This window comes from Sparus aurata, chromosome 23, assembly GCF_900880675.1.
Source record: "Sparus aurata chromosome 23, fSpaAur1.1, whole genome shotgun sequence".
Taxonomy (NCBI): domain Eukaryota; kingdom Metazoa; phylum Chordata; class Actinopteri; order Spariformes; family Sparidae; genus Sparus; species Sparus aurata.
The window spans coordinates 24,336,957-24,348,519 of record NC_044209.1 but is presented as its reverse complement, the minus strand read 5'-3'; the positions used below and the strand labels follow the sequence as shown (position 1 = coordinate 24,348,519).

The window sequence follows — 11,563 nt, the reverse complement described above, 5'->3', positions numbered from 1 at the left end:
CTCTTTGAGAGATCATTTGATTCGCTAGCAGCGATCACGTGATCAAAACACTTGCCCTCAGTCGCAGGCGGAAGTAGTATTAGCATTAGCATTGGCGGCTAACATAAGTTAACGACGTGACATTTAAAAAACCGCTGCACAACACTCCTCACCATCGGCTCGACAGATAAAGGTGGGAGTCAGTGTGGGTCCTTTGTAAAAACGCGGTGGTTACATGACGTGTCTTTAGCGGGCAGCTCGTGAACACAGTCCCTGTTTGTTCCCCTGCAGGTATGCCAAAGAAACAGAAAGACCCGTGTCAAAAACAAGCATGTGCAATTCAGATGTGTTTACAAGGTACATGTCAGCAACAACTTTGATGCCTTTATATGTTGTTGAAGCAAGTGTCGCCTTATCGCTCGGCTAACCTCGTCCCCTTCCTGCAGCTAACAAATACGTGGAGAGCATGTGTGAGGACGTGATCCGGGACATGCGGCGGTGCTGCGAGACGGCAGCGGGGAACTCCGTCTGCTGCTCCGGGTTCAAGGACTCAAAACCCGCGGAGGAAAACAAAAGTGGCACATAGCTCCGTGTGGGATCGATTGATGGGAGTGATGGTTGAAACACCGTGTTTTATTGAGTGTAACACTATTGAGTTGTTTGTACACATTTTTTGGAAGATGAATGTGTACAAACGCCTTGAACTAGGATTTATTTATCTTTATTATTTAAATTTGAATAAGCCTTTCTCGTTCCTGACAAACATGTGATTGCAGGTATTACCTGGAGCTGACACACCCACAGTAAATGGAGTGTGACATGTATTAATGTTATTAACTGCAGGTCTCAATGTCACACCTGTCGGGCACAGTCACCTTGCAAATGTATTATTTCCTCGAGGGAGGTTCAACTGAATGTTTCTCTGCTCCCTTCCATGTAACTGAGTCCACACCCTGTAATCAAGGATGAGCCACATGTTTGTGCATGTCGGCTCCCAGCTGCTGAGGCAGTCATGTTGCAGATGTTCCCTGTTAAAGCCCCTGCTCTTATATGGTAAAACTATAGAGATGATTGCAGTTATTTGCGTCCAGTTAGACCTCATTAGACCTGTTTACTGTGTGAATGTGTGTTCAGCTCCCTGACTCCACTGTGGTGGCTGGACAAATTACGCTGTTGTTATTCTCATTAGCACAGCTGAGTCTGGTGACCTGGTGGCAGTTTGTAGGAGATAAAATAAAAAGCTAATTGAGCGATACATTGAATTTGTGATTGAAGACAACAAACGAGCCATTTCAGTTTTTGTTTTAAGACCTTAAACATATTTAATGTGTATTTATCTTCTCCCTGTAAAGTTATCTGCTTGGAAATACGATGAGAAACGAGAATAACGCTAGTTTTATTGGGAAATGCTGAATAAGCTTTTTTACTGGAAAAAAGTGTTTTTACAGCGCTTCTTTGGAAAGGAAATAGAGTTTATAAAGAAAACCACAAGTGTGCATCATCATGCACAGGAAACAGCTTGTCTGAATTGGCCTTCACCATGTTTGTATTAATACTGATTTTGTTTCACATTAAGCTGGTACAGTCAAACTCAGGCAGCTTATTTTCTATAAAAACACTCTGGATTGCTGGACTAATTCCTAACAAAGAGATTGAGCCTGCTGACTGTATAATCATTTGTATGTCAATGTGTCGCCCACAGTTCCAAATAAATTTCAATAATCTCAAAGAAAGAGACAAATTTCCCCTTCACATGTTTTTCACTCTACAAGTATACATTTAGGAATGAAGTTTCTAATGTAACAGACTTGCATTAATTGACAATCAGGCTTTACACATACAAAGTATGATTCATTTTCACTTTTTCACATGAAGCAGTTCTTGGGCAAATCCCTTGCTGGGAAAGACTTTTTTCTCAGTTTCATGAATGCATCAATGAGTGCAACAAATGTATTTGGATGTAGATCATTATTTGTCATTAACTTTATAAACACAAGTAATACATTAGCTCTGTTCTCATTTTATTCCCTTTCATGTCTAAAGAGTTTACAACTTAATTAAAATCGACAGACAAAATGTTTTCAATACAGCTGTTTCCGTTTTTTCACAAACAATCACATTATCAAGTTCTCAGATGACACTGCAATCTTATCACTGTTGAAAAAGAACAGTGATATATCTGAATACTTTTTGGAAATTCAGAGGTTTGTTGAGTGTAGCGACGATAACCACCTCATTCTTAATGTAAATAAGACAGTTGAAATGGTGTTCGACCCTCGAGGAGCGGGTGACCACAGGCCTGTGGTCATCCACAACGAAGCCATTGCCCAGGTGCAGTCATACAAATATCTGGGTGTCTTCATTGACAACGCACTCACCTGGAGCACACACGTTGATAGCCTCTGTCGCAGACTACAGCAACGGTTCATTTTTTACGTCGTCTGAGAATCCATGGTGTTGATCAAAGATTTATGTTGATTTTCTATAAGGCAGTCCTAGAAAGTCTGATTAGGTATTGTATCACAGCGTGGTTTGGTAACCTCTCTGTGCATCTGAAGAACAAACTGTCTCGGCTAATTCATGCTGCTGGAAAAAATATTGGTGTTAAAGAGCACTTCTCCAGTCAGAGTATTTATGAACAGGCCACTTTGCAACAAGCAAATAAGATTGTCTGCGACCCATCACACATCCTGCATGGCGAGTATGAACTGCTACCGTCTGGTAGAAGGTTTAGAGTTCCTCACTGCAGACTGAACAGATTCAAAAACTCATTTGTTCCCGTTTCAATCAAGCTGTTGAATAAGGTCAGGTGACTTGCGTTTGCATGTTCTGTATAGGTTAGTAATTTTCCTACTACAATTTTAGCACTTTTTTACTTGGTGTTATTTATTCATCTTTTCAATGCACCATGTTTTGTTTTTTTTTGCACTCTGGCACTTTGTATGATATTGATGTGCATATCTATTGTATGTGATTGTGTGTAACTGTATGTTCTGTGTTACTTGTGGCTGCAGCATGGGCAAATGGCCCAGAACAAATTTCTCACATTGTGGGACAATAAAGTTCATCTTGTATAAAGGAATACAGCTATCTGGGAATCGAGGACTGTATTTGTAAAACTTGCATTGCAACATAAGCAAAGCATATTAACATTTGTCTGGGAGGTTTTTGAAAACAAAAAAGATCCTTTAAAATAAAAGTGAAAATATATCAATCATTATGAGAACGTAAAATATAACAATCTTATCAAAGAGGAAGAAATCAACTACGTATCTATTTTTAAAATAATTTACGAAGATGGAAAATGACCTTTTATGTTTGATGTATTAAGGCAAAGCGGTCATTTTCGAGCTATGTGAAGTTACGACTGTTTGATCCAGATAAAAGCAGCTGTGGACGCGCGCTCCCGCGGACCGAAATCAGTTTCTGGCGGACGGACACTTTTTGGCACCACACCGGCGCCGTACGTCTGTGGTGACGGAGTGACGTACTGACGTCAAGCGGAAATTCTCAGCAGCAAATCTTTCTAGAATTCTGTAGCGGTCTCATGCTAGCCCACGCTAGGTAGGGTTATCCGAGTTTTACCTGGTTAAACGCGGCCATCCGCTGTATTTAACACAAATACGCATTTCTGAAACAAACACTGTTCATGTGTTATATGCTTTTTTGATTGAAAATTCGGGTTAGCTTCGCTTAGCCCACTAACTTAGCCTTAGAGACATATTCCAAGCTAACGTTGTTTACGTTAGGTTCTAGGTGGCATAATGTCCAGGATAGACTACAGCGTTTGGGACCACATTGAGGTGTCGGACGATGAAGATGACACCCATCCGAACATCGACACACCCAGCCTCTTCAGATGGAGACACCAGGTATACATTAAAGGCACAAGATTCAAAGATATTTAACCTCATATGTGATGCACTGGTGACACTGTAAGCGCTAGCTTTAGCTAGCAGCTTAACGTTTCCTGTGCTCTCTTTGGTGCTGGTGTGCCAATTTACAAATGATTATATTCGAGTATCTAAGAACTTCCACCATATTTTGTTTTTTGTAAGTAGCCCCACATGTGAGAAAACAAGTGGTAGAGTGTATAGCTCAGCCATAGTGAAGTGGAGTTTGTAATACCAAATGTATTCCAGATAGTCCGCAACCTATTGATGCATAATTCAAGAGACTATGGTGGACACGATTGAAACGCTTATATCTGTGGTTTTGAATGACAGATGTTATGTTACCTGCTTTTCAGGCACGTGTGGAGCGGATGGAAGACTTTAACAAAAGAGGTGAAGAAATGAATAAGACACTGCGTGAATGCAAGCGTAAGGTTGCAGAGGCACAGAAGAAAGTACAAGAGCTGTCCATTTCAACATCGGATGATGCCAAGAAAGAGCTGGCCAAAGCCCAGGCTGAGGAGAAGAAGCTGAAAAAAGAGGAACGGGAGTGGGAGAAGAAGATGGACGAGCACAACCGGGAAGAGAAGAAGATGCCGTGGAACGTAGATACGCTCAGCAAGGAGGGTTTCAGCAAGGTGAGGCTGCTTCTAAATGAAGGGCTCTGGACCCACACTGGAGCCCTCAAGAGAGCAATCTGCACCACACTATGCAACAATGAAGGATGTTGCCTTAGTTATTGGTAAACTTTAGTGAAAGACTATTCATCGGTCAAGCCAAAAAATGCCAAATTATGTTTGTTGTCATAACATAGTCTGATCATCAGAGTCTGTGCCATGGTCATACATTATTAAGGGATCCACATCAAGGTTGTAACGAGTATGTTAAGTTTTTATGTTATTTAGAAATTAGATATCAGAATCAGCTTTATTCGTCATGTATGTGAACACATATGGAATTTTACTCTGTTTTTTTACTTGCTCACGATGTACATAGACGTAAACATGAACATAAAGATAACATAACAAACATTCAACTAGAAAGAACAACAACAACAACAAAGAACAGTAAGTTAAAGAATGGTATAAAAATGAAGAAGTAAATAAGTAAGTAAAGATTTCAGAGTTCTGGACAATCATAATTATATATTTAAGTATATATATATATATATATATATGTATGTATATTTTATATAATTTACAGTAAGGACTTATGTTGTTTAATTATGTACAGGTAGTATACTGAACATGATAAGACATTATAATGCCTATAAAGTGCAATTTAGTCTGTAAATGTAAAGTCTGTGAGTGGATGATTTTGGAGTCAGGGGGTTACTGACACTGACAGATTTTGAAATATGTTAGACTGCCAAATATCAACATCAGTATCCGCCTCAAAGATGTGTACACTTAATGTGACAAACAAGCCCTTGAGCCTGCTTTTGAATTGGTATTGCAGGGTTTTTCACCTGCTATAACACCAGGTAACAGCACTGGGGTGTGTAACGAAATGAAAATGTTCAACTCCTTCATGCCACACAAACATAGAACATGAGTACAGTTTTTTAATACACAAACACATATATCTAGGAAATAATCCTGTAATGTAATTTTTTTTTTTAATTTGCATTAATGGTGATGATGCATGTTTGGCATCATCATATTGACAGTTCAACATTAGAACTGTAAACGCTGTTCATCAACGTTGATCGAGCATCAATTATGTAAATCAGCCAGGAGATTGTAACAAGGAAATTCTGACAGGCAAATCAGTGGTTAGAAAATACCATTGTCATTATTATCTTCATAATTATCTGCCAATTCTTTAGAGAAATCACAACCAACAATGCATTTCTCCGGATAAAAATGGGATGCAGGCAGAGACTGATGTAGCTGAATTCCTTTTCTGCATAGAACTACTACTACAGTCTTAAAACTGTTTGAATATGCCTCACTGTTCAGTTGAGCAACATATTTCCTCTTTACAGGGAACATGGTCAGTTTATAACACTGTATCCCTGTGATAACTGGACAGTAGCTTTGTGTTTGATAGACATTACTGAGCAGACTCAGGGAGGCAGTTTTGTGTTTACACAACTGAGAATGGAATAAACTACTCTTGTTGTGTTCAGTGTGTTTTGGATGATAAACGAGTTCTGTGGCACTGAGGAATAAGCTTCATCAGAAGTAGCATTACTCTCTGTGATGATACGGACTGGTTTTTGCTTGCCTCAAGCTAATTATCTAGAAAGGTGGCGAGTGCCACTGCTGTATTTAATGATACCACTGCATGTTTCAGCTGCCACATGGAATTTATTACTTTTTCATTTATTACACAAAAGTGATCACTTGAAATTGGGTGTGTGGTTGAAGGAATAGCACAGGGTCACACTTGAATACACAGACTAATTATCTTGAAATGAAACCCAAAGATTCTTCTCAGTTTTTCCAATGCTAATTACTTCTTCTTATGCTCCTCGTTTTCAGTGATGTCTGATATGACATTCTCTCGACGGGGCCTTGAGACATAGACTGTAATAATTATTCTCTTCCACTGTCTGTCCTCCACAGAGCATTGTTAATGTCGTCCCCGATTCTTCTGAGGAGACTGAAGAAGAGAAGGAGAAAAAGCATAAAACCTTTGTGGAGAAAAATGAGAAGCAAATCAAACATTTCGGTAAGGATTGCTGACAACTTGTTATTTACTGTATGTAAGAGGGTAGTGGTATTGAAAGTAGCGATTGACCTTCATTTCTGTCTGTACTGTAGGCATGTTGCGTCGTTGGGATGACAGCCAAAAGTACCTCTCTGACAACCCTCATCTAGTATGTGAAGAGACTGCCAACTACCTGGTCATCATGTGCATTGACCTTGAAGTTGAGGAGGTAAACACTATGACATTCCATACATTGCACGCATATTGAGATATATTGAAATTGGTTTTATGGTCTGTAACTCAGGAATCCTCTTCATTTGCTGCAACTTCTCGTTCATTTAAAATGTGTGAATTTCTCCCCAAATTCTTCACTTTATTCAGAAACACGCATTGATGGAACAAGTGGCTCATCAGACCATCGTCATGCAGTTCATTCTAGAGTTGGCGAAAAGCCTCAAGGTGGACCCCCGCGGCTGCTTCCGTCAATTTTTTGCCAAGATTAAGGTGACTAATTGTGTTTTGGATGCTATAAAATCTAAATGGAAACAGATGAACCGAACACTTGTGTTTGCATCATAAAGTACAAGGCAAATTATTCTTATAAAAAACAGCATTTGATATGCATTTGTTTAGGGATGCATTGATAAATCAGACAAACATTGCCATCAGATGGTATTCACCTTGTTGACTGCGGTGGCCGACATTTATCTGTCATCAGTCGCATCAGTTTTGTGCAGGCGGCACATTCATGCCATGCTACTGGCACATGACATCCTGCCACCAGCTTGTAAGACTGTGATAGTGCTGACATTTCTTGGTGGTTTAAAGCAGGCTAAAAAGGCTTTTGAAGCAGTTTTGAAAAAGGAAAGAATCTTTTTCATATGATAGAAGGTTAGATTAAAGGTTGTTCCATAAATTTGTATGAACAAATTTGTGCTATTTCAAAGATGGTTTAATTAAGGATTGAATGACATGAATGAAAAAAAAAAGTCAATTATTTCTTTGTAATGAAGATTTCTTTGACATGGTACAATCCGGGGAAGTAAATAAAAAAACAAAATAAACAACATTGCTATCAGCCACGTTGTTATTATAAACAAAGGCACCAGCCCAGAATTTCACAATAGGCCCATCCCTGCAATTGTTACATTTCACATGAGGAAATAACAGTCATCGTGTAGTAATTTTTATTATGACTATGATGTTTGAGTCGATTGTAATCATGAATGAGATGGCAAAATAGAGGGATGGAAAAGGAAATATGACTGTGGCTCTTCACCACCTGTCTATGGTTATTTATTTCTTCTTGAGAAAACAACTGCTATTATTTCTCTTACACACTCGACCGTCTCCCTCTTTCTCCTGCCCCATTAGTTTATGAATCATTGGAATGTACTACCTCGGGGGCAGGGACTTTCTTAACAATTGGAACAGTTGTACAGGCTCTGACTTTAGTCCTTGGTTGCTGCAGTCAAAACCCTCCCTCCTTTTCCCCCTCCTGTGTCCTCTCACAGACTGCGGATCAGCAGTACCAGGATGCTTTCAATGACGAGCTGGAATCATTTAAGGAGCGGGTCCGGGGCAGGGCGAAGATCCGCATAGAGAAGGCCATGAAGGAATATGAGGAGGAGGAGCGACAAAAGCGTCTGGGACCCGGAGGGCTCGATCCTGTTGACGTGTACGAGTCCCTGCCAGCTGTAAGTTCTGCTGTTTTCATGAAGCATCAATCCTCTCCTTTATATTCTATGGTTAGTAGAAAAATCCCTCACAAAATGTCTTCTAAATTGCAGGAGATGCAGAAATGCTTTGATGAGAAGGACATTGGAATGTTACAAGAAGTTATTAGCAAAATGGATCCAACGGTAGGTTTCCTTGTTCAAGTCTACAGTTAAATCTGCTGGGAGTCATATTTCAATTACGTAAATGTATAATTATCTGATTCACATGTATATTTTTGCTCTTTGGGCCTGTTAATAAATGTCGCTGCTTTGCACGATTTAGGAGGCGAAGGTTCACATGAAAAGGTGCATAGAGTCGGGTCTCTGGGTCCCCAACTCCAAGACGGATGATGGAGATGAGAAAGAAGAAGATGCGACCTATGAAGAAGTGAAACAGAAGGAGGAAGAAACTAAGAAGGAATGACCAACATTGATCGAATGAATTGTTGTTTCTGCAAATGTACTTACCCGCTGTATTGCAACTCCACTATGTGTATGACTAGTTTGCCAATCAAGGAACAAAGAAATAACCTCTCCAAAATATTTAGCCGAGACTTAAGGGATTAGCTTTTTACCTTGCTGCACAACTGCGATGCATCAGAAATTCCTGCTTGGAAAAGAAACTGCTGTTTGTGTTAAGGTCTTTTTATTTGTTGGGACATCACTAAAGCTGTCTTCTTACATTTACCTGTATACGCCTGTCAGTTTGTGTGAGTGTGTATGCGCACACATGCTTGTCTGGTTTTGCTTCTATACAGCATTCTAGACATTTTCCGGTTGTGTATACGATAAATTTTTCTTGTCATTTCCAAATTGAAGATTTCTTTTGACTTCTCTGGCCTTAATCAACCAGTGTATCAGATGGTTATTTCCCCCAAAGTGACATTTTCTACAAACTTGCTTAACTAAAGGTTGAATTGTATCCAAAAACTCAAGACCAGGGTGTTGTGGTTTTGTCTAAAAACTCACTGTGTGGGTGAGATGCTCTTCAGATGATACAGTTAGAGGTCAAAAGTGTGAGTCATAACAGAATCACAGGAAAATGTTCCATTCGTGAGACCTTTAGCCACGTTAATGACTGCTTTTAATGTGGAGCCGGTGCATCTGTGCGGGGGGCTTCTAATGAAGCGTTTGGTATTTTAAAAGCGACAGTTGCTCCACGTAGACATTTGGTTGTCCTGTGGAAACTAGATATCTCTCCATCTAAGCATTAGAACCCATCGATTTTGGCCTGAGGATGAATTCTCACACCCGCACCACTTATACTGTAACTTTATATGCACAACCTCAAGCACATAAATTGGAAATTAGAGTCCTAAAGGTGAGCTTTGAAGTGCTTGGGGGTGACTGATGGCTTACTTTGACCTAGTTGAACTAAATTAGAATCCCAGTGGATAAAAGGGTCCATGCAGCTCATGTCAGTGTTTTCTTGTCATGGGCCCTTTAAGGTGGTGTGACACACTCCTGCAAGTATGGTTAGATGCTTTACTTTAACTTCCCGTGCTTTTATTTTGAAGGATAGGGTTTGAGATCGAAAATTGCCTGATGTGAGATCTGACTTTATACAAATAAACCACTATTCGGTGGAACATCTCTTACAAAGGCATTATTTATCTTAGAAATCACTAAATAGGACTATATACTGCCCGAGGCTATTGTGGAAAACCACCAAGTTTTTATGTGAGAGTACTTCAAATGATGAGGACTGGAAGCTTCTGATTATAATAACAAGGCAGCCTTACAAACTGAATAATGAAGGGCAGCTCAGCCTCTCTGTAAACACAAAACAAACAGTGAACATCATGAATGAATGATGACCTCGTCCCATGTAAGTGCCGTTTATTTTGTTAATCACACGTGTGATTTTCACGGTATATCAAGTCAAAGGGTGGCTGTTGTTAGAAAAAGTTCTTGATGCAGACAGAAAAAAAGGGAGAATTAAATGAACCAAATCGCTCAACGGTAAATATTTAATATTTACTTAAGTGAGGAAAATGGTGATGGCCACAAAATAATCTTAGTCAAAATGAGACATTCTCACTTTGAAATAACGACAAAGGAAGAGCACCACCCACGTACAGTACCACCACCACCACCACACCATCCTGCCAGCCAGCATTTCATGCCGGGGTCCCCAGAGGTAAGCTCTGTTAACATGTTCCTGTATGTATCTTCATATATGTATGATTTATAATGGATGGTAAACATTCAGTGGTGAAAAGAAATAGTCAATACAGTGCTGTCATAACGAAACTTAAATCAAAAGTAAAAAGTACTCATGCGGAACTCCCAGTGTGCATTATGCCCCTTTACAGTACTGGATATAAATGTATATATATTAGTAGTTTATAACAATTGTGTCACTGTATAATATGTTGTATATAATAATCATAATAATAATAATTATAATAATAATCTAACAGTTACTGTTAAACAAATGGAGTGACGTAATATTTGCAGATATAAATTAACTCAAGTGAAGTACATCGCATGAACTTTTATGTTTAGGAATTTGTTGCTGCACTGGTGCGTTTAAAATACAGGCTATTTATTTTATCGGCAGCTGGATTAAAAACACTTCAGTGATTCTGATAACTGGAAAAATAGTGAATGTAGGATTTGTTAAGGTTGATAATCGTCATTTAAAATCGATACCACACTAGGTTCGATACTATTAAAAAGGGAGACTTTTACTTTAGCCAAAGTAATATTTTAACACAATATCATGGATGCGGTAATTTAGGGTGCTTAAACGAGAGTATAACAAAAGCCGAATTTACAAGAATGTCCAAGTAATAAAGAACTTGTTAGAAACAACTCTTCACAGAGTTTAAAAAGTGTTTCCTTCCTCAACAGGTCACAAAATTTGGCGATTTTCTGAGGGAGTCTGGGGAATTTCTTTTCCTCGTCATCCTGCTGTTATTGACTGTAGTTGATGTAGCTGCTTGGACCTGCTTTGTATGTTGTATTCAAGTTTGCTTTCTGCGTTAGAGCAACAACAAAAAATATTGTTAATATAACAATCGAATAAATGTTAATTCTGACCATTCAAATCAATACAGAAAACGTGAATGCCGCGCACCATTTACCATGAAGTCATTACAAAGACAACTTTGACTGACTTCCCTAGTCCCTCCAACACCTTCACGGTCACTCGAGTAAGACTTTTGTGCACTTTTATTACAACTCTACAAATTTCCTATTTACTCTCAAAATAAAATCACTATGTACAGAGTGATGTGGAATTGCAGATTGAAACATTAAAAAAATAAGAGAATATACCAAATGTGTGTTTTCTTTAATCCTCCAAAACACCAA

At 39.0% G+C, this 11,563-nt stretch overlaps 2 protein-coding genes across 5 annotated transcripts; both read left to right on the top strand.

Annotated features, from left to right (window-relative positions):
* The first annotated feature begins 33 nt into the window (after positions 1–33).
* On the top strand, positions 34–2,049 carry cmc4 (C-x(9)-C motif containing 4 homolog (S. cerevisiae)). Of its 3 annotated transcripts, XM_030407282.1 has the most exons (3): positions 37–172; positions 271–336; positions 426–2,049. In XM_030407282.1, the coding sequence occupies exons 2-3, from the start codon at positions 273–275 to the stop codon at positions 563–565; spliced, it is 204 nt and encodes a 67-aa protein (XP_030263142.1). In that variant the 5' UTR covers positions 37–172; positions 271–272; the 3' UTR covers positions 566–2,049. The 3 variants fall into 3 exon arrangements, 2 of the variants coding, with proteins under 2 accessions (XP_030263142.1, XP_030263143.1); XR_003982654.1 differs by lacking the exon at positions 271–336 and having other exon boundaries at positions 34–270; XM_030407283.1 differs by having other exon boundaries at positions 40–336.
* Positions 2,050–3,390: 1,341 nt separating this feature from the next.
* LOC115575243 (cell division cycle 37, HSP90 cochaperone) lies at positions 3,391–9,180 on the top strand. Of its 2 annotated transcripts, XM_030407116.1 has the most exons (9): positions 3,391–3,543; positions 3,729–3,851; positions 4,229–4,510; positions 6,443–6,548; positions 6,641–6,756; positions 6,909–7,031; positions 8,042–8,224; positions 8,318–8,389; positions 8,529–8,669. In XM_030407116.1, the coding sequence occupies exons 2-9, from the start codon at positions 3,744–3,746 to the stop codon at positions 8,667–8,669; spliced, it is 1,131 nt and encodes a 376-aa protein (XP_030262976.1). In that variant the 5' UTR covers positions 3,391–3,543; positions 3,729–3,743. The 2 variants fall into 2 exon arrangements, with proteins under 2 accessions (XP_030262976.1, XP_030262975.1); XM_030407115.1 differs by having other exon boundaries at positions 3,457–3,851; positions 8,529–9,180.
* Positions 9,181–11,563: the final 2,383 nt, after the last annotated feature.